This window comes from Typopeltis vanoorti, chromosome 6 (assembly GCF_054136105.1).
Source record: "Typopeltis vanoorti isolate ZY-2024b chromosome 6, IOZ_Tvanoo_1.0, whole genome shotgun sequence".
Lineage (NCBI taxonomy): Eukaryota > Metazoa > Arthropoda > Arachnida > Uropygi > Thelyphonidae > Typopeltis > Typopeltis vanoorti.
The window spans coordinates 17,987,201-18,011,820 of NC_143554.1; the positions used below are offsets into that span (position 1 = coordinate 17,987,201).

Sequence of the window (24,620 nt, forward strand, 5' to 3'; positions counted from 1 at the left end):
ATTTAATAAGACTATTCTTAACTAAACATACACACATAACCACAGTACTTAAATTATTTAATAAGTAAATATTTCGTCCTGAGTATCTTAGGACATCATCAGTACAGTAATTTCAAACAATACTAAGAATAACATGCAGTTAGGGTGCATGCTTACAATGGATTCCCACTATGCGTGCAGTAGCATGTTATAGAATTAAATTAAAATATATCTGATAAAAAATAAATTAGATTAAATTAAAATAACATACATATATTTATTTTACACAATTAAGGATGACAATTTCTCAGAGCTTAGGGATAGAAGAATGTCATTACGGCTTAAATTGGATCTGTGATGTGTAGGGCATCAGCACTTTCTTTATATAAATGCTCATGTTTATATAAGGTTCTTTGTAGAAGTTTGGCATTTTTCCACTGGATCCTATGGTTTAGGCTTTCAATTCAGTGTTGTCTAAACATACACACATAACCACAGTACTTAAATTATTTAATAAGTAAATATTTCAACACGGAATTGAAAATCCAACTTCTACATATCCTTTGATTTGATTCTACATGAGCATTTATATAAAGAAAGTGCTGAAGCTCTATATCACAGACCCAATTTAAACCATAAGGACGTTCTTACTATCCCTAAAATCTGGGAAATTGTCATCCTTAATTGTGTAAAATAAATTTATGTATGTTATTTTATTTTAATTTAATCTAATTTATTTTTTATCACATATATTTTAATTTAATTCTATAACATGCTATTGCATGCATAGTGGGATTCCATTGTAAGCATGGAATATTTAATATTCCATGCTTACAATGGTATGTTATTGCTAGTATTGTTTGAAATTATTGTACTGACGATGTCCTAAGATACTTAGGACGAAATATTTACTTAATAAATAATTTAGGTACTGTGGTCACGTGTGTGTTTAAGTTAATAAATTACAAGATAACCACATCATCAGTGCATAGAATCAAGCAAATCAAAGAAACAGGAATACAAGGTACACACAGCAGTCAGTGGTTTACCAATTAAAAACTGTTACTGCATGCTAGAAATTAATATTAATTAATAATATTATTTATTAATATTAATTTATAGCACGCAGCAACAGTTTTTAATTGGTAAACCATTGACTGCTGTGTGTGTACCTTGTATTCCCGTTTCTTTAATTTGCTTGTTTCTACGCACTGAAGATATACCGTTACTTTCAGTACAAAATATCTGTACTTTAATTTCATTAAAGTTAGTTATCTATGGTTATTGTGTAATTTATTGTTTATAATCATGCCACAGGTACCTTAAGATTAGACTTACGGACATGTATAATGCTGTGCATTATGGGAAGGGTCACTATCCTTTCAGAGTATTCTAATAATATGGTGTGATACCTTTTGGCTTCTCATATATGAAAATATGACTTATGCATTACTTCAACCTTGGTATCACCTCTGGGTCTGGCTTGCACTGATGAGACCTCAATAAAGGTCGAAACTGGTCTGGGTAGTGACCCTTCCCATAATGCATAGCGTTATACATATCCATAAGGATATGTGCTTTGCATTATGGGATAATAAGGCAAGTGATGTGAAGTCATTACCTTCTATATGCGAGTTGCCCAGTCCTGAAAATACTTCAGGTGCAAACTTTGTTTGCTTACACTTGGATTAAACCAAGAATATAATTTCTCAGCATCTTTAATTTGTAATATAACCAAGTGAAAAAACAGCAGGTTCTCCAGAGAGCAGTAGAATTAGTTGCAAATGACAAGGTTAACTAGAGAAGACCGATTTCAACTTTACATACCATAATGCACGAAAAGGATATGTATGTAGGTACATACCTCTTCATCTGCATTTCATTCATATATGTTTGCTACAACATAACGTTGCTCTGTTGGGTTGCAATGCATCACATGCACTAGAATCGTTGGTGCAGTCTGTGGTTTGGCTAAATGAAGGCAAATATGTTAGACAGCATTAATTTGTTTAAAGGAGATGAATACCTTCATGTTGATACTTAATTTTAACTTAACAGCTGTTAGATCATAGCTTTATATACCTGTTAAAATTATTTGTTATTGAAATTTTTGAAATCTAGGAAATGCGCAACTAAGGGAAGTATGTTATTACTAAATGTGCAACACAAAATTTGTGGAATAAAATTAATATTTTGTTTACAATATAGGGATGCATTCTGCAGGATATGTGTAGAGGCAACCTGCCAGTTGTATCATATTAAAGGAAGACTGCAAAAGGAACAGAAGACTATCAGCAGTCTATTGAAACACAAAGTTTCGTTGTAAGTATACAGTTCAGTGTATATATCAGAACCTATTAAATTCATTATTAAATGCTATTGATAGCCTTTGTTTCTATTATAGAATGTAAACTCTTGCATATCTGAGCTGTGTAAGATGTGCATATCTTGCATGTCTATTTTTTCTGTTAGATTAATATTTTCTAGCTATTAATATTAAATATATTCAAATAACATCTCAGAATATTTCCAAAAATCAGTTTTTGTGACAGATGGTTTAATTTTATATGTTAATTGGAAAGTTATCTTATCCTCCCCCCTCTCCCCCCAAGAAAAATGGGGCTAGTAAGATTATATTACCAGTAAACTCTTAAGCCAAGCAAGACAAACACTCTTAAAGGGATGTGTTGTTTATAAATTAGCAGATGTTTAGAGTTCTGACATATGGATAATGCCTCCAGTTTGAACACACATACATCCAACAGTATGTGTGTGTTCAAACCCTCTCCTCATGGTGCCAATTTGAGAAAGTCTGTAAGTATGACCTTATTCTGCTTATTGGAGCTTGAAGTGATTTCAAATGCCATGTTTAGTCTCTAGGTAGGGTTTGGAAATTGTGTGGTCCTTAGGCTGTCAATGTACTGTGTACAATAGATTTCTAACCTGTTGTGGATAGGATTATCCACCACAGGTCAGATTATCCAAAACAGGTGTGTGTGTGTATTTTAAAAAATTACACACACTGCTTGGAAAGAAATCATCGGACATCCGTGTGAGCAAGTTACATCATGCCATATAACAAGTCACGTGTTGTAGCTGAAGGAATATGATGCTCCCAAGTTAGCGCAGTTGTGTCCAGGTGAAAAAAAGAGGTGTTGTGATAGGATGCCAGGTTGTAGGTCTATCTGTTTGGCAAATTGTTGACAAATTGGGCCATCAAGTGGGCTGCAAGTGCACTCACTGAACGTGACCATATGGTGTTACAAAGGATAATATGTAAAATCCAGCATTTGTTGGTCGAGTTGAATGTGGAGCTCCAAGCATTGACTTGAACATGAATCTGCACAAAATCATTCAGAACCAAGGCTCACAACTTGGGTTGACATGGTGGTAGAGATGGAGAGTTGTAGAGTAGGTACCCTCCCATGATGAGTCTTTGGACTAGTTGGAGGTGTCACATAATAATAATAATATACAAGCCCCATGTTATCCAAACTAATATGTAGCATCTTCTTCTGTAGAGAAGATGCTACTAAGAACTGTAAAGCTGTGTTATGGAGCAACAAGTCACGCTATTCCCCCCCCCCCCCACTGCCAAGTAAATGGACAAATATGGGTGTGGCAGTTGCCTAGCGAATGTCTCTTACTAGAGTGCATAACCCCAACTATGAAATTTAGAGGTTGTGGTGTGATCATATGGTCCTGGTTTGACCTTTGATCTCTGTTTGTGCAACGTTGAATTCCGAGAGACATCTGAACATTCTAGACAATGTAATGCCTTCCTACTTTGTGGTGTTTCGACAGAACTGACCTTTGTTTCTTTCAGCAAGACAATGCAACCATGTCACAAGGCTGATGCTGTAACTGTTTCATTTGTGGATATGAACATCACCACACTTGACTGGCCTCCACAGAACCCTGATCTCAACCTTATTGAATATGTGCAGGATGAACTGGAGTGTCAGGTGAGGTCGAGGAACATTTGTCCCTAACAGTCTAGGATCTTATTATGTGCCCAGGAAGACTGGTTGAAAATTCCCATTGATTGTTATTATATGCCTGTGGAAAGTGTGCCCTGTAGGTTTGCTCTAGTCAACATAGTGAAAGGAGGTCCTGCAGCTTATTAATGGGCACCATGGCTGTTTGTTCCTCACACACTATAGTGTCTGTTGACCTCTTTCCAAGCAGTATATATGTAGATTTAGGCACTTGTGTTTCATATGCTCAGACTTTCTTAGTCTGCACAAATGGTACTATGTATTTTTATTTATTATTTTTTATTTGAATCTAACTTACAAAAGGTTGGAAACCTGTTGTACATCAGCACAGTAGGGAAGGATTAGATAATTTGAAAATCCTGCGCTTTAGATCAAACATAAAATGTTTTCAAATGGTGTCAGGCTTCAAAAGCAGATTTTTCATCAGGCAATGAAATTCATTTACCAACCAGAGCCATTCACAAATATCCATGTTTTCAGTAGTAACTCATGAACTAAATAGAGCAAGGATTAGATCTGCCAGATGTCTTAGTTTGGTGACCACATATAGTGCTTTTTTTTTATAACTTCTAGCTTCTAATAAGTATACAGCAGATATCAGCACATTAGCCTCCATAGCTCACTTGGTATAGACGAAGCCCTCTGGTTGGAAAGACCTGGGTTTGAATCCCATCTGTATGAAGAACCTTTATTTGGTCTCTCTCGACGAAAGGTGTGATAGCCAGTCTCATACAGGGGTGTGATGAAAAATCCCTCGGCTTTTTCATCCTCCAAAACAGGTAAACCAGCCCTGTGAACACACATGGATTACAGTCAGGAATGTTTAAGACCAGCCATAGGCCTGATTCATCAGCTATGCTGGTGCTGAGCCCGGATAAAAATAGTGGGTATTGAGATGGTGCCATACCTTCCCGTAAAAGAGACTCTCGGTCGTTGTATGACATGACTCCTCTACATTCTCCCCCTATCCATTCCTGTCTACCATCACTGATACTACACCCATCCATAATTCTTCTCAGACCAAAATATCACTCCCACATCCTTGACTATCTTAACCTTTTTTTTTGCACAGTCACACATCTATTCCTGAAACCATCATCTACACTTTTCACACAGTGTCTCTCTCTGTCCACTCTGACCTCCCCCATTTCTCTGTCTACTCTGTGTTCCTTCTCTCTTATTCTCTTCACTTGTACCACTCACCTCTCCATTCACAAACTTCCCTACCTTACTCTCCTCTTCCACAACACCTCTTGCTTCCTCAAGTCTTACATCTGCTTCAGTCATTCTCTCTCTCTCTCTCTCTCTTGCAGCAACAGTTTCTCCAACTGACTCACACCAAATCTATTCAAATGAAGCTCATCTCTTTTACACAGCTCTATCCATCCCTCAAACTCATCTCACACATTCCCAAAATGAACTTTTTCCTCACACAGCTCTGCTAGCATACTATTCAAAATCTTCATTCACCTTCTTATTCTGTCAGATCATTCGTGCCAACTGCCACCACCAACTCTTTTGTTCTCGTACCCCACTCGTATCCAATGTTTCAACCATCCTGCTTATTCTACATTCCCAGAGAACAGACCTTGTGCATCTTTTCATTCACCACAACTCTTATTATATCTCCATACATTGCTAGTCTCAAATCATTTGATATTTCTTTCAAATCTTTCATTCCATTCTTCCTCACATTACCATGCAAATCTGTAATTCTCCTTAGTTCATTCCTCATAGGTTTAATCTCCTGCCTCATCTTTGCCAACTCCTTTTTTATATTTTTAATTAGTTTTTCAGTGTCATTTATGCAAATCTCATTCACACAGTCCTAATTGGTGTTACTGAAACAAGGAAGACTAAAACAGATGAGATTTTAAATAATAAATATAGGTTGTTATAATTGGGCAATAATAATAATCAAGAAAGGAAAAGGTAGCAAAAAATTTAACATCAAACACAAAGATAAACTTCTTGATTTTAAGGCAATTTCAGGTAGAGTTATATGTGGAAACTTCAAAATCGGGAGATGGACAATGAAACTTATTTGTGCCTATGGTCACACAGAAGAGAGCAGAAGAGGAATTTTTAAGTCATCAGAGAAGGCAGTTAACATAGAGTAAAGGGAAAAACTGGTCCTTGTTGGAGATCAGAACACCAGAGTATGGAATGAATCCTGCGAGGTGTAGGTTTAGAGAAAAGTTCTGTAAAAAATTTGGCAAAAAGGGTAATGCTAATAATAATAAAAAGTACCTGTTGGATTTCTGTTCAGAATACAGACTAGTCATTACTAACACCATGTTCCAGCATAAAGATGTGCCCATTTTTTTTTTAAATAACGAAACCTGTGGTGCGTTCATAATTAGAAGAAACACACGTATAAACCACAGTGAAAATTATTTAATTGTAAATATTTCATCCTAAGTATCTTAGGACATCATCAGTACAGTATTTAAACAAAAATTAGGAATAACATACAGTTAGGGCGCATGATTACAATAGAATCTCATGAAAACGTGCATAACGTGCTAAAGTAGTACAAAAAAAAAAAAAAAAAACGTTAATTATTTAACACAGTTTTGTATGATAATTTCCCATACTTTAGGAATAGTAAGAACGTCGTTGCGGTTTAGGTTTGGTCTGTGTAGTAGGGCTTCAGAACTTTCTTTGTATAAACGTTCATGTTTAAATATAGATCTATGTAAAAGTTTAGCCTTTTCCCAATGGATCCTATGGTTTGGATTTTCAATTCCGTGTGTTGAGAGAGGCCAGATTTCTGTGGTTTAAGAAGACAAATGTGGTCTTGATGTTCTGAGATGTGTTTCTGAACAGACCTACCTGTCTGTCCAAAGTAAGATAATTTGCATGAGCATGGAATCTCATAAACACCAGGTAACATCAAGGGTGAGAATTTGTCCTTAGGAGAAGGTAATAAGTTGTAAATTCTAGGAGGTCTTGCATGGTATGTCTTAAGTTTTTTGATTGTTTCTTCATCTAAGGAGGAAGTTTCATTAAGTAGCTTATTTAATTTTCTGAGTTGACGATTCGTAGGAACAAAATCCAATTTGGAGTAAGTATTACGATCTCGAAGAAGTAAATTAATTTTTCGGTCATATGAATTGGTATCAAGAATTTAATCATTACTAGAGCTGATAAAGGAAATACCACTGTGGTTCTTGATACCAATTCATATGACCGAAAAATTAATTTACTTCTTCGAGATCGTAATACTTACTCCAAATTGGATTTTGTTCCTACGAATCGTCAACTCAGAAAATTAAATAAGCTACTTAATGAAACTTCCTCCTTAGATGAAGAAACAATCAAAAAACTTAAGACATACCATGCAAGACCTCCTAGAATTTATAGCTTACCTAAGCTACACAAAACTAATGTTCCACTTAGACCTGTCGTAGACTGTATCGGCTGTCCAACGTACAAGTTATCAAGATTCTTATCTAACCTTCTCCGTCCTCACATAGGCCACTCAGTCTCTTCAATCAAAAATTCTAATGAGTTTCACACAAAAATTAAAGACATTCAACTATCAAAAACTGAGTTGTTAATTAGCTTCGACATTGTCTCCCTCTTCACTAACATTCCCCATAAAGAAACAATAGAATTACTAACTCAAAAATTTCCGTCTGATATAGTTGAATTGTTCAAGTTTGTTATTGCATCAGGTTACTTCACCTGGAAAGGTCAAATTTACAAGCAAGAGGAAGGAACAGCAATGGGATCTCCTTTATCACCAAACCTAGCAGATTTGTTTCTAGAACACCTTGAGGAAAAAATATTCACTTTTGAACCCAAACCAAAAATTTGGCTAAGATATGTCGATGATGTATTTGCAGTATGGAATCATCCCGAACCTGAATTACAACTGTTTCTAGATAAAATTAACCTTCTTCATCATCGCATCAACTTTACGTTAGAAAAAGAATCTCCACAGGGTATCTCTTTTTTGGATTTACACATCAAAAGAAAAGAAGACGGTTCCATCGCCACTTCCGTCTTTCGCAAGCCTACATTCTCAGGTCGCTACATTCATAATTCTTCTGCTCATCATCCATCTCAGAAATCTGGCATTATTAAATCACTAGTTTCCAGAGCACACAAATTCTGCTCCTCTGAAGAATCTTTAAACCAAGAATTAGAAATTATCAAAAATACATCCATCCTAAATGGATATAATCCCAAAACAACTCAAAAAATCATCAGTCACTTCTGCATACATCAAACCAGACAGGAAGAAGTGCATAGGATTCCCATACCTTACATTAAAGGCATCTCAGAACGTCTTTCTAAAATTATGAAGAAATACAATTTTGCCACTACTTACAAACCTATCAACCAAATTTACAACTTATTACCTTCTCCTAAGGACAAATTCTCACCCTTGATGTTACCTGGTGTTTATGAGATTCCATGCTCATGCAAATTATCTTACTTTGGACAGACAGGTAGGTCTGTTCAGAAACGCATCTCGGAACATCAAGACCACATTCGTCTTCTTAAACCACAGAAATCTGGCCTCTCTCAACACGGAATTGAAAATCCAAACCATAGGATCCATTGGGAAAAGGCTAAACTTTTACATAGATCTATATTTAAACATGAACATTTATACAAAGAAAGTTCTGAAGCCCTACTACACAGACCAAACCTAAACCGCAACGACGTTCTTACTATTCCTAAAGTATGGGAAATCATCATACAAAACTGTGTTAAATAATTAACGTTTTTTTTTTTTTTTTTTTTTTTTTTTTTGTACTACTTTAGCACGTTATGCACGTTTTCATGAGATTCTATTGTAATCATGCGCCCTAACTGTATGTTATTCCTAATTTTTGTTTAAATACTGTACTTATGATGTCCTAAGATACTTAGGATGAAATATTTACAATTAAATAATTTTCACTGTGGTTTATACGTGTGTTTCTTCTAATTATAAAGATGTGCCCAATTTCACATTGGAGAACATACAAGAAATGACTTCATGAATAAGTTATTGTTGATAGCAGTGTCTTAATGGTGGTTCAAGACACAAGAGAGGATTTGAAATTGAAAATGTTCACCATTTCGTTTTGCCTGGATAAAACTGAATATCATATTAAAAAGAACAGTATGTAAGAAAGTTTTAAAAAGAATTGAAATTGAGCAGCTCATACAAATGAACTGTAGATTGAACTATACAAACATATTCAAGAAAAACAAAACAGTTCAAAAAGAACCAACCCTTGGAGACTCATTGGTGTATGAAAAAACATTAATTGATTCAGCTAGGGAGGCATGTGGCAAAGTTTTCTACAAAAATAGAAAAATATAAGTCACAATGGATACAAGAAGTAAAAAAAAAAAAGCAGTCCTGGAATAGAAGAAAGCATACTAAATTTAAACATAAAGAGCCAATAGGCTTCATTTTGGCAATATAAACATTATTCAAATTAAGGGGATATTAAATCCCACATTGTTTTAAAACTGAATAAGAAACTCAAATTCCAATCTTTGAGTTTCTTATTCGGTTTAAAAACAATGTGGGATTTAATATCCCCTTAATTTGAGCATACTGAATGTTTCTCACAAATAAGTTACCAGATAAATGTAAGTCACCGAAAAATACACGAGAGTTAAGCTTTAAGAAGCTAAACAAAAAATATGGAAGACTTCGATAAGAATATAGAAGATAAATATCAGGAATGTGGCAAAATATTCTGGAGGCTATTCAAAAAGCTTAGAAATGGAGGAATGAGCTGTAAAAAGGATCAAAGATGATTTAAGATGAATGAAAACTAAAGATAAAGATATTCTAAATGTCCTGAATAATTACTTTGAGAGACTATTAAACAAGCAGCATCAAAACAGTAGTACAAAATTTTTAAAAGAAAAAAAACAGGAGTTTGTTATGTGCCATCCAGTCGTTTTCAACTTTTGGGGATCTTGTGAACAAAACCCACTTGGCCTCTTGTCCTTTCTTTCAGTTATTGTAAGTTCATGTTAATAAGTTCTTTTGTTGTCCATCCAACTCTTTTGTGGTCTTCCTCTTCTCATTCCTTCAATCTTCTCAAACATAACTGCCTTTTGCAATGATTAATCAGCTAGCATAATATGTCCAAAGTACATCAACTTCTGTTTAGCGATCATTGCTTTCAAAGAGCATTCTGTCTTTAAATTCTCTAAAACCTTCATATTCGTCATTCATGCAGTTCATGGGATTCTTAGTAGTCTCCACACCCATAATTCAAATGAATCAATTCACTTTCTGTCTTTCTTCTTAATAATCTAGCTTTCACATCCATACATTACTATTGGAAATACCATTGCTTTGAAAATTCTAACTTTTGTTAGAATTTTTGCACCTCTATCTTTAATAATTTTTCTCAGATTTAACATTTTTTTTTTTTTTCCCCACATGGCTATCCTTCTTTTAATTTCATCTTTGCATTTACCATCATTTCTGATTCTGGAACCCAGTAAATCATAACTTTCAGTGATTTCTGTTTTATCTCCCTCCATTATAAATTAATTTAAATTGCCTTCTGGCAATTTAAATGAATTGCTGATATTTTCTTTTTGCTGATGTTTAAATTAAGCTCAGCTTTGTTATTTTCCATCTTAACCAATAGAATCGACCACTCCAGATCTTCCTTATTTTCTGCTATGAGGGTTGTGTCATCTGCATATTTTAAATTATTTATTTTTCTACTACCAATCTTAATTCCAGCTGGATCTTATTCTAAATCAGCCAATCTCATAACATATTCACTATAAATATTAAAAAGGTAGGGTGATAGTATATACAACCCTGCTGCACCCATTTTTTCACTCGAATATTGTCTGTTCCTCCAAAGACTATTTTTTACTGAAGCTTCTTGGTTGTCATACAGCTCTCTTAACAAGATAATTAGATGTTCAGGTATTCCAGATGAACTCATTACAATCTACAGTCTGTTGTGATCCACACAATCAAAAGATTTCTTGTAATCAATAAAGCAGATGAATACTTCCTTTTGAAATTCTCCTGTTCTTTCCATAATCCATCTTATGTTTTTTGTTTGGTCTGTAGTTCCTCTACAGCCTGCCTGTTTTTGGTATTTCTCTATTCACATATGGTGCCAACCTTTGTTGGTCACTTTCAGCATATCTTTACTTGCATATGAAAATTAAAGTGATGGTTTTATAATTCTCACAGTCTCTGGGATTTGAATTTTTTGGAATTGGGGTGAATACTGAATGTTTTTCAATCGCTTGGTCAGTATATTTTCTTCCAAACCTGTGGACAAATTTCAGTAAATATATTCACTACTTCATCCCCAGCTGCTCTCAATAATTCCACCGACACACCATTAGCTCTCAAGGAGTTTTTCCTTTTGGCAGCTTTTCCATTGCTGATATCACTTCACTTTTTATTATCATGGGTTCCTCAACAAATTTCCTCTTTTCAAATTCTCCTTCAATATCATTATCTTTCTTGTACAAATCCTCTACATACTATTTCCATCTTTTTTTTCACTGCTTCTTCTTCCATCAGACATTTTCCCAAATTACTTTTTACAACTCCTAATCTAGGGATAAACTTCCCTGTAACATCATTTACCCATAATGTTGCTTTCTTCTTCAGTTTCCTTGCACCTTTTGTTTAGATGTTTTTCCTTATCTTTCCTAGCCTGTCTTTGGAAATCTGTGCTCAGTTATTTAACCCTTTCTTTTTCTCTGAAGTTTCATTTTTCTTCTTTCCTCTGCTGTTTGAATAGCCTGTTGTGACAAACATTTACAATCTTTCTTATTGCTTTATTTAGAGTCCTCTTTGCTGTTTCTATGAGTGTACATTTTGTTTCTTCCCATAGTTCTAATTCTCTTCCTGTCTTTTTGAAACTTTTTAATTTCTTTCTGACTTCGACTTTAATATAGAATTTAAATCAAATCTGATACTGCCCTTTTGTTTCTTCTTAGCCCTTAATTTCAGTTTAACTTCAGCTATCAATAATTCATGATCTGTCTTCACAGTGTGCACTAGGTAGTGTTTTTGTTGTTTGGATAGCACTCCTCCATCTTCTGCTGGCAACAATATAAATCTATCTGATTTCTGTATTTATTTTCCATTAGCTGAAGTCAGTGTGTACAATCTTCTTTTATGTTGTTGAAAGCAAGTGTTTGCAATAAAACAACTGTTCTCAACACAAAACTCCAACATCCTTTCTCCTACTTCATTCCTCAGTCCTAAACTAAATTTTCCAGTGATGCCTCATTCTTTTTTTTTTTAACCCACCTTTGCATTCCAATCACCTGATGTCAAGAGAAAATCTGTTTTATCAATACTGTATACTACTTGCTGGAAGCTGCTGTAAAATTCGTCGACTTCATCTTCACTTGAATCTGTAGTGGTTGCATACCCTGTATGAGTGTAAAATTCACTGGATATGCCTTAATTCTGATTAGGATTATTCTATTGGACACTGGGTTATTACCCAAAATGTATTTTTGTATTCTCTTCTAACTATGAAAACAGGAGTCTTCTTCTTCTTATTGTGCTATCTTCTATCGAAGGTCAGCGACCATCTTGGCGAACAAACTGTGCTCTTGTGCTAATCTGAGCAGTCGTGCACTGCTCTTTCCTGTCCACGTCTTGATGTTGTCAAACCATGATATTCTTTTTCTTCCTCTGGTTCCTTTGCCACCAATTCTTCCTATCAAAATAGTTTGTAGAAGTTGGTATTTGCTGTTTCTCATGATGTGGCCAAGATATGATGTTTTTCGTTTCTTGATTATTTGTACAAGATGTTTAGCTTTGCCAATGGATTTTAAGACATCTTCATTGGTAATTTTTTCTGTCCATGATATCTTTAGCATTCTTCTGTATAGCCACATCTCAAAGGCTTCGATTTTCTTGATGGTTGTCGCCTTCAATGTCCATGTTTCAACTCCATAGAGCAGAATAGACCACACGTAGCATTTCAGCATTCGGCATCTGACTTCCATGTTTAGGTCTTTATTGCAGAATAGTGTTCTCATTTTCATGAAGGACTGCCGTGCAACTTCAATCCTTGTCTTTATATCTATTTCTGGATCCCACCGTTCATTAAGCCAGCAACCAAGATATTTATATCTTGACACTTGATCAATATTTTTCCCATTGAGTGTCAGTTTCATTGATGAGGCTGGATGTTTGCTGATGATCATGTATTTTGTCTTGTTGATGTTTATATTTATTCCCATTCTTTGGCTTTCTATGTATACTCTGTCAATGAGTTTTTGGAGATCCATAATATTATCTGCAATTAGCACGGTGTCATCTGCATATCGAAGGTTGTTAACCTTTCCATTTATTGTGATTCCCTCTGAACATTCTTCCAATGCTTTTTTAAAGATTACCTCTGCATATATGTTGAACAGGAGTGGTGAGAGCACACATCCTTGTCTCACTCCTCTTTTGATGTTAATATCACTGGTGGTAATGTTGTCTAATTGAACGGTAGCTGACTGATTCCAATACAGATTTGTTATTAGTCTTATGTCTTGTTCGTCTAGCCTTATTTGTTGAAGGACTTCTATTAAGTTAGTGTGTCTGACTTTGTCGAATGCTTTTTCAAAATCTATGAAACACATAAAGACAGATTTCTGTTTGTCTATGCATTTTTGTATCAATATTTGGGTACAGAAAAGGGCCTCTCTAGTACCAAAACCATTCCGAAAGCCGAATTGTGTGTCACTTAGAGTTTCTTCACTTTTTCTATAAATACGATTCTGAATTACTTTCAAAAATATTTTTAATGTTTGGCTCATTAGACTAATAAGTCGGAATTCGCTTTGGGTTTCTTTGGGACAGTGATAAATGTAGATTTGAGCCAATCTGATGGAAATTCATCACTTTCATATATTTTATTAAATAGCTTTTCAAGAAGTTTGATGTTATCTGGTTCTATTAATTTTAAAAATTCTGTTTGCACACCATCTGGTCCACTGGCTTTTCCTGTTTTATTTGTTCGTATAGCATTCTCTATTTCGCATTTCATGATTGCTGGTCCTTGAATGTTATCTTTTATATTTCTAGGCTTCTGTCTAGTATCATTGAAAAGTTCTGTTACATATTTTATCCAAATCTGTGCTTTATTCTCTTCTTCTAGAACTATTTTTCCATTTTCGTCTCTTAGAGACACTATTTGCTTTTTCCTCAGTTTTCCAGAAATTTCGTTGATTTTCTTATACAGATTGAAATTATCATGAAAACAGGAGTAGATATCAATATTTGAGATATTAAAAGCTATTGAATACCTGAAATGGAAGGGCAGCTGATTGACCAGAAATGCTCAAATATGGAGGTTTATAAGTTTTTTCAGTGGCTATGCAGCATAATTCAAAAGGCCTTATTAGAAGATTTAATTTCAGATGGTTGGAGTTTAACTTGAAGAAGAACGATCTTAATTTGGATTAAGTCTCCAGGATGCTCTTTGTAAATTTAATAGCAGTTGTAACAAATTTAGCACAAAAATCAGCAGTAAAAAGATCAAAGCTATGAAGGCAGGAGCAAAGAAAACTTCAGCTGTATTCTGAATAGAGTTCCTATAGAACAAGCAAAATATTTCAGCTTTTTAGGCACAGTTTTTAGTGAAGATGATAGATTAAATCTGGATAGAGACAATAGAATGAGGAAAGCTAGTATGGTGGGTAGCCAGCTGAAGAAATTTATATGGAATAACAGAGAAATTAGCCACCACACCAAATTAGCAGTATACAAGACAGTGCTCAAAACCAATTTTTATTTATGGATCTGACAGTTGGGTTAGAAATAAGGCACTTGATCAAAGACTAGAGACCACAGATAAGAGAGTTAGGAGAAAAATTAAGGGAGTAAATCATATTTAAAATCAAGATATTAGGAAGGAACTTGACATGTGTGATCAGCACTATCTAAGGTGGTATGGTCACATAAACAAACTGGGAGAGAGGAGTTTACCAAAACAGGTGTTTTAAGCTAAGGTGGCAGGGAAAAGATCCAGAGGAAGACCAAGATCTCCGTAGATTGATTCATTCAGAAGTGTCTTGAAGATCATATTATTAGATATGACAATATTGGAGTTCTGATAAGTAATAGATTAACTTGGAGGCATATTATTGATATGAGATTAGCAAAAAAGGGTTAATTATCTAGTTCTATTATGGAATCCTGTATACCCCTTTAACATATTTATCAGAAAGTCGATTATGATTGTTTTTATTGCTGATTTTCATACCAAATTTGTTATGCTAGTTATTCAGTTTAGTTAAGAAATTCTGCTGACATGTACTGGTTTTATTTAAGAGTATAACATCATCTGTATAAAGCAAAGAGTTGAATTGAATATCTCCAATTTTGATATCAAGTTAAATGCTAATTTTCTTTATAATGCAATCTATATTGATGATGAATAACAGCAGAGATAACTTGTACCCTGGTCTTACACCTGATTCTACAGCAAATTCCTTCCCATATCCAATTGAATGCTTATTACCAAATTATAGCTTAAGTATAGACCGTATCACTGGCCTAGTTGGATGAGTGATTAATATACCTACTCTCCAACAACAGACTACAGGTTCATATTCCACTGTGGGCACAGATGTCTGTGATTGTGTTTAGGTTGCAGATGAATATTGTTGCTCAGTGTTTAGACCACTGTTTAGCTTATTAGAGGCTTAAAATGGTTTGAAAAAAATCGTCTTCATCCAATAGAAATATTCCGGTTTTGTGACCACATGTTTATTAGAGAACTGTTTTTTAAAAAACTAAACAAGTACTAAAAATAACCCGACAAGTTTTGTTAGCCATAAGACTAACATCTTCAGGGGTAAAGAGAACTAATAGTTTAAAGCACAAAGTATAAGAAATTATGAAAAACAAGTTCATTTCTTGGTATTATGGACATCAAAAAGTTTGTTAAAAGAACCGAATAACAGATCTGTACAACTGTTAATGCATGTTAGTTGGAGACAATGCTATTTGTTGTCGCGTTCTGTGGGTCACGCTCACTCTGTCCAAGGTCTGAAGTGGGTAAATTTTTAATAAACGATGACCAAACTTGATTTAAAATCAAACCTTGGTTTTTGTTGCATTGCATAGGAATTTTAATCATATTTGCTGCCTCTTTGAATTTTCTTGTGAAACAATTCTTATCAATACAGGACATGTTTGTTCTATCCCAGAGTACATCATGATCGGTAGAAGCTGTGTGATATGCTAAGCCAGATTTATGTTCTCTCTTCTTTTGTACATCCTTTTGATGTTCACTCGTGGATTTTGCCCGATCTCCCTGTCTGGTCCACATAGCAGATGCCACAGGTTCCAATGATTGCGATGGCTAGGGAATTGGTTCTCCATGTCTGATCCACCACTGAGGGAAGACCCTGTCAAGAGTTGCAAATGCCAGTGTGGTGGGGCACCATCTTGTTGAAAGAGGATGTATCGTCGAATGTCTTTGAGTTGTGGAAAGACAAAACTTTCCAGCATGTTGAGGTAAATCATTCCATTGATATGCTTTCCATGAAAAAAATGAGCCAATGCTAGTGTTTCGTATTACACCACTTCAGATGTTTACCTTGGGACTATCATGCACATGATCCATGACACAATGAGGATTTTCACTCCTCCATATCCTGACATTGTGTCTGTTCACAATGTCAGGATATGTCAGAATTCTGCTGACATGAAAAGTGGCTTTATCGCAAATCTGGAAAAGAAAGTCGTCGACACATTCCAGAATTTCAGCTGTAATACTCATTGTGGCTTATCTTTTTGCTTGATTTCCTGCAACATTTGCACTTTGTACATATGTAGACACAACTTATGATGGATGACCTTGTGAATGGTGGAGCAGGATATTTGCAGTTTGTGTGATGCTCTCCTAATGGATTTTGTCGGACTTCCAGCAAAGGTGTCGCGAATCCTTTCCACCATCTCTTCCAATATTGGCTGCTTCCCTCCTCCATGTTGTTTCAAAACAATTCTTGTCATTGGGAAATTTTCTTTCCACAAATGGATACTCTTGGGGTCAGGTGCTGCCTTTTTGTACACCTGATGGAACTTATGCTGCACTGCTTTGATTTCAGCTCAGCTAACCACCACACAACTTACACTTTCTCTGCCCCTGATGCCATGTTTAAAACCATGACAGCCCTGTCCAGTGACCGCATCGCAATGCAGGAAAAAATTCTGGATCAAACTTGTAGTCTCTGGAACATTAGAACAACCCAAACCTTACATATTTCTGCATTTCGATTTTTTATTGTTCTTTGAAACTAGGGCGGTTCAATGTTGATACCCTGTATTTCATCTGCTTCAGCTGCCTTTTCCATATTTCAAGTTTCAGATGGCTTTTTCTACATCGGATAATATTTCTTATTGTTGTTGTTATTATTCAAGCTATTCCAGGAAGTCAATGACTCATTGAGACAGTAGCCTCTTTTAGGGTCACACAGTGTCATACCTGTCAGGCCTTTCTTTAAAAACATTTATGAAAGTGGCCTAACATCAGTTGGTAGCCCATTCTTCATCACCTCTATGCCTGTAGCTTCATTGACAATGTGTAGTAGATTACCTCTAATATAATAATCTGCCTGCAATGCTCAAAATTCATTTAATGCTTCACTTAGCAATATTGAACTGACATTCATTGTCATTTATCCATATAACCAGTTTGTTTAGTTGAGCTCACAAGGATTCTGAAGTGGAAATATCCCTTTTCATCCTTGCTGACATTGTATAACTATTATCCAGACTTACCTCAGTATCATTAATATACAAATTAAATAGTGGTCCAAGCACAGAATTCTATGGCTTGACTGGATACTCTCCTCACACTCTTGGCACCTTTGTACATTACTTGCTGATACGTGACGTTCAGCCACTCTCCTATCCATGTCATAATCCTGTTTTGTGTATCCATTTCCTTTAAGTTTCTGTAATAAATTTAATTTAATCCTTTATCAAACTGTAAGCAAACAAAGTCTGCACCTGAAGTATCTTCAGGACTGAGACAACTCGTGGTAAAGGTGGACCAAGCTCTCATCACTCCTTGTTTTAGTAGAAAACTTTCAACACCTTTAAGTTTCTATAACAACCTCCATTATGGAAGAATCTTGTCAGATGCTCTCATAAAATGCAAGTCATTACAGGTTGCTCCCATTTCATATTATAGAATGTGAGCAAATTGCTAAAGACACACTACTTATTATTCTTAAAAAAATCATGCTGTCCTTTATAAAGGAATAAGATGCTGTTGATCCACCTCTGGATTTAGATCCTAATTAGCCATTCCAGCACCTTATTGACCATTAAAATGCTGATCACTTCTTTCCTATCTCCACTTGTATAATGGTATTATCTTGCTCTCCTCCTTCCCCTCATGATAAGACTCATCTTTACTATTACTGCCAGTTTCACGTACCCTCAAGCTACTATGACATTACTATGATTAATCTTACATCATTAATAATCTCCTACAGTACAAGAGTATTGTGTACAAGAGTATACAGATGATTTAAAATAGGATTGATCACTATTTAGTGTTGAGCAGGATAAAATTGAACTTCCATTGAAAAGAAAGAATTGTAAAAAAGTTTTGAAATGAATCAACATGGAACGGCTATCAGATGTGAACTGCAGACTCAAATTCACAAACATTATTCAAGAAAATCTGAAAGAGTTTGAAAACAAGAACCAAACCTGGAGATTCAGTGGCAAACCCTGAAGAAAATTTTGATTAATTCAGCCAGAGAGGCATGTGGTTAGGTAATCTTCAAGAATAGAAAAATCAGAACTTCATTGCCTACTCAGAAAGTTAAAGAGGCAGTCAAGGAAAAGAAGAAAACATATCAAAAGTTGCTGGCAAGTAAGTCACCTTGTGCTCTTAGGGAATGCAGAGAAAAATGTAAGAAAGCAAAGCATTGTGTAAAATTGATTTTGGAGAAAGAGATATTCTTTATATATGGAGTAATTACTTTAAAGGATTGCTAAATGAAATGAGCAATGACAGCATGGTGGTAGAAAACACTCAACAGGAATGCCATCTGAAATATATGTACTTGTAGGAGAAAAAAAAAACCTATCACAAACATGAAATGTAGAAAGGTAGCTGGAGTAGATGATATTCAACCAGAAATGCTAAAATATGGAAGTATAAAAGTTTTACAGTGGCTACACTGCATAATTCAGAAAGCCTGGTCAGTGGGTTGAATTTCAGATGATTGGAGTAGAGTACTGATAGTACCCTATTTTATCAAAAATAAAGGGAATGAAGCTGAATGTGAGAATTATAGAGGAATTTCTCTATTGAGTGTTTTCCTGGCAAAATTTATGCAAGTATTCTTGAGAAATGGCTAAGAAAAATTGTGGAGGAGAAGATTGGAGAAAATCAAGCTGGATTCAGGCCAAATAGAGGTTGTCAGGATCAGATTTTCACTTGAAGACAAACAGTTGAAAAATCAGGGGAATATACAAGGATCTGTATTTAAGTTTTGTAGATCTGGAAAAGGCATATGACAAGGTGCCAAGAAGAAAGCTGTGCTAAACACTCCAGTTTCGTGGTGGAAATGGAAAATTATATGAATCAGTATATAGTCTCTATTTCAATTGTAATTATTATTATTACGTCACACCTCCAGGGAGTCCAATGACTCATCGAGGGAGGACACCCACTCCACAACTCTCGGCTTCTGCCACTCACTCCACCAACTACAGCAAACCTCTACATCAGTGTTTCTCAAACTTCAGATATCCGCGGACCCCTTCTTAAATTTTCATTATTACCAAGTACTCAGTATAACCTTAACACCCTAACAGAGTAAATGCTGTTAGATCTGCCTGTCCAGAGGCATTAGGTAGCAGCCCTACCACTGGACTTACCCAGCGACAGGTTAGTAACCTGCCCTGGGGAAATTCACAATACTTTCAAGTTTCATGCAAAGAAAAGCCGGACGGACTTTTCTTTGCATGTCAGGGAAAAGACCACAAACCAGGAAACGGTAAACAAAATTGGAAAAAGGAACACATAATGAAGATTGCAACATGGAATGTGAGAAGCATTGCACACAAAGAAGAACTTAAACAACTAAACCAAGCTAACATAAAGATATGTATAGTAACAGAAACAAAGAAAAAACAAAAAGGTACAAAAGAAACAAACAACTATATACAAATCTACAGTGGGGTAAAAAAAGAAGAAAGAGCAAAAGCAGGTATAATGATTATGGTACATAAATCCCTGAAGAACAATATTGTATATTACAACTATTTGAATGAAAGACTAATAGAAATTAGACTCAAGACATTAAAAGGCTACATAACAATATTTGGTGCATATGCACCAGAAGAGGGGAAAAGAAGAAGACAGTAATATATTTTATAAAGAATTACAGAATGCCATAGATAAAACAAACAAAACTGACTATTTACTGCTAGCAGGAGATTTAAATGCCAGAATAGGAAACAAAAAATACAAAACAAACATAGGTAAATTTGGCGAAGATACATGTAATCAAAATGGTCGCAGATTGCGCGATTTTGTCATTTCTAATAATATGAGAATAATGAATTCAATGTTTAAACACAAGGAAATACATAAATATACTTGGTCAGCCAGAGGATACAAATCAGTAATTGACTATGTTATCACAAATTTTAAATTAGCGGAGTTAATTTTAGACGTAAGAGCATATCGAGGCTTTGAATTAAACTCTGATCATTATATGGTATCAGCAAAAATTCGTTTTAAACCAAAGTGGCTAAAAACACATAGAATTGAAAATTCTTACCAGCCAAGTTACAAAATTTCTTCATTACAGGATCCTCAAGTTAGACTACAATATCAGAAATGCACAAACTTAAAAACAGAAACCACACATGAATCAAGTGATATAGAAGATGAATGGGAAAATTTGAAACAAATTCTCACAAAAGCAGCAACAGAAACCTTAGGAATAAAGCACAAATAGATTAGAAAAAGAGGACTAAGAGACTGGAACAAAGTAATAGAAAATATAATAAAAACCAAAAAGGACAGTTACCAGAAATGGCTAAATTCCAAAACAATAGAAGCAGAAATAGAGTATAAAAGAAATAGTGCAATTGCAAAACAAGAAGTAAGGAAAAAACATAGAGAAAGATGGAACAATTTCGTAACAGAACTAGAAAAGGATTTATTTAAGCCACAACCCAAAACCTATAAAGTAATAAAATACATGAATAAAGAAATAAAAGAAAAGATAAAAATACAAACAATAGATTTAGAAAAATGGGTGACCTATTTCCAAAATCTCTGGACAGATGAGAACAATGAATTAAAATTTTATAAGACAAAGAATGACCTAATAGAAAATATCACAATGTTAGAACTGAAAAATATAATAAAGAAGATGAAAAATAGGAAAACGCCAGGAGAAGACAATATAAATATAGAACTATACAAAAATGCAGGTGAAAAATTTAATGAAAGACTTTTGAAATTTTTTAATATGGTTTGGATGTCCGGAAAAACCCCTATCTCTTGGAAAAAAGCACTGGTCATCCCAATCTATAAAAAAGGAAATAAAGACAATTGCAATAATTATAGGGGAATTAGCCTGCTGAATACAGGATATAAAATATATGCAGGAATATTAAAAGAGAAACTAAGCAGCATTGTAGAAAACAAATTACTAGAAGAACAAAATGGCTTCCGAAAAGGCCGATCCTGCATAGATCCAATTTTTACTTTAAAATTATTAATAGAAAAGAGAAGAGAATTTCAAAAAGAAACACATGTGGCGTTTATTGATTATGAAAAAGCTTTTGACAAAATTAGTAGAGACAAAAATTGTTTAAAATATTAACCAATGTAAACATACCAAACCAACTTTTACAATCTATTCAAGAAATATATACAGGAAATAAAATAGCAGTTAAATTAGAACACACCTCAGAATGGAAAGATATATCAAGAGGAGTACGACAAGGATGTACCCTCTCACCTCTGCTTTTCAATATATATATAAATGAAATATTAACAATCTGGAAACAGCATAACCCATTTGGTATACAAATGACCCCGCAAATGAAGATAGATACACTACTATTTGCAGATGATCAAATAGTATTAGCTACATCAGAAGATGACTTACAAAGATCATTAAAATTATTAAATGATATCTCAAAGCAATATAATATGACAATATCCAAAGAAAAAACAAAAATAATGGCATTCAAATGAGAAAACCCAATAAGAAGTAAAATAGTGATAGATAATAAAATACGAACAAGTAAACACTTTCAGATACTTGGGATGTGATCTATCATACGAAGAAGAAAAAGACATAGACACTAAAATATCAAACTTTGTCAAAGTAAATGGCATAATAAATAATATATTTAAGCCATCCCTGGTACAAAAACACACTAGAATCAGACTATATAATGTCTTTTCAAAACCAACTCTACTATACGGAAGCGAAACATGGACCATGAAAAGGAAAGATGAAAAACGAATTCAAACAGCAGAAATGAAGTTCCTCAGAAAAACAGCTGGATATACCAAGAAAGCTGGACCACAAAACAAATAAAGAAATCTTACAATCCCTAAAAATAAAACCAATTAATTACTACATAAGACAGTATAAACAAAAATGGCTAGAACATTTAAATCGAATGGACAACAGCAGACTACCAAAAATATTATACAGATACAAAATAAGTGGAAAAAGAAGAATCGGAAGACCAAGAAAGAGATGGCATGAGACCGGAACAGGCCACATGGCCTATATTCCATGTTAAGAAGAAGAAGAAGACCAAGTACTCCCTAATTAATTAATTTAAAAAGTTAATTAATTAATAAACGAATAAATTAATTAAAAAAATAAATTAATTTAAAATATTAAAAAATTATATATCTATTTTATTTGAATTTATATGTTCATGTAAACAAAAAATATGATTTATTTTTAATAGAACAAACTTTATAAAGATACTATAAAGTTTTACTTACTTAAAATAATTATTCATCAATGAGAGGAGTGAAATTGCTTATGGTGAGATAAAATTTCAGCAAAATTTGGCTCTGTAGTTGTTAATTTCAATCTCAGATGTGGTTCGACATCTATAATGTGATTCCTCTTCTTCGTCTTAATATCTACAAGGGCCAAAAATCCAACTTCGCACAGATATGAACTTGGAAATAGAAAAATGAACCTTAGAGTTTTATCTGTTAAATCAGGAAATTCATTCTGTATTTGTAGCCAAAATGATGATAACATATTCACGCTGTATTTATTTTTTAGGAAACCATCAGAAGCTAGTTCTAAAAGTTGTTGTTCTTCTATTGACGATAGATCCTTTGGCATAAATTTGTTTTTATTGAAAGGGTATCTTATCCACTCAATATTAATGTCCAATTCAGGGAAATACTTTTCTAGATTCATTTGTAAGCTTTTTAAATGCTGCATGATAGTAATTTTCACATCATCATCAATTTGTTCATTTGAACTTGAGAACAATTCATGGAGCGATGGAAAGGCATCAAATTCTCCACTACCAACTCGCTTTTGCCATAACTTCATTTTTGCCAACGTGGCATTCGCTTTATCTTGGACATGAAATATAGAAATTTCCTTGCCTTGTAAAGATAAATTAAGACTATTTAATACAGTAAATATATCTGCCAGGTATGCTAATTGGCTGAGCCATTTCCAATTATGTAAATGCTTTTTCAATTCAAACTTTTCATCAAGAAAAACTTGTAGTTCATTCCGAAGTTCTAAACGAGTAAGGACTTTTCCATGAGAAAGCCAACGAACATCGGTATGGAAAAGAAGTTGTGTATAGTTGCTTACCATTTCTTTGCAAAGTTGAGAGAAAAGTCTGCCGTTTAGAGGACGGCCTTTAATATAATTTATGATTTTTACATCTTCATCAAGAACTTTTCTTTGGCTACACATATGTGTAGCCAAAGCCTCCCTGTGTATGCAGCAGTGTGTCGACTTTGCATTTGGTGCAACAGCTTGAATCCTTAAACAAGCCCTTTTTTAGATCTGACCATGGATTTCGCTCCGTCTGTGCTTATTCCAACACAACTTTTTTTTCCAATCAAGCTTGTTTTGATACATAAAGGTATTTATACTGTTGAATATTTCTTCTCCTGTTGTATGTTCTGGCAAGGGTTGGCAATATAAAAGGTCGTCATGAATTTTTTGATTTTTTTCGTACCTAACGAACACTAGAAGATTTGCAAAATTTGTAATGTCGGTGGATTCATCTACCTGCAACGCATAATAACGACTCTTACATATATTGAATAGCAATGTTTGTTTTATATTTTCAGCCATTTCAGTGATTCTTCGATGAACGATACTATTTGATAGGCAAATCCGATCAAAAGATGTTTTTGCATTATCTCCGATCAAAATTTCCACTATTATTTTTGTTGCAGGCGTGACAAAAGTTTCACCAATTGTTTCCGCTGCACTACTTTTTGCTATTAATAATAACAACACACGATATGAAGCTTCTAAAGCCTTCATGTTTTCACCTCCTGACACGATCGACATCAGTTTTTGAGATTCTTTTAAATTTTTTAATTTATTGCGAAAAAATTCGACAGGTTTGTCCTTGCATTCATTATGTTTCGATTCAAAATGCCGATTTAA

At 34.4% G+C, this 24,620-nt stretch overlaps 1 protein-coding gene across 3 annotated transcripts in view; it reads left to right on the plus strand.

Annotated features, from left to right (window-relative positions):
- Window positions 1–24,620, plus strand: part of LOC150105315 (ubiquitin carboxyl-terminal hydrolase 48-like) — a 776,830-nt gene that overhangs the window by 408,386 nt on the left and 343,824 nt on the right. For all 3 annotated transcript variants that reach the window (XM_090394693.1, XM_090394696.1, XM_090394694.1), the window contains one exon: window positions 2,188–2,301. In XM_090394693.1, coding sequence (XP_090250819.1) covers window positions 2,188–2,301 — 114 coding nt within the window. The remainder of the gene's footprint in view (window positions 1–2,187; window positions 2,302–24,620) is intronic.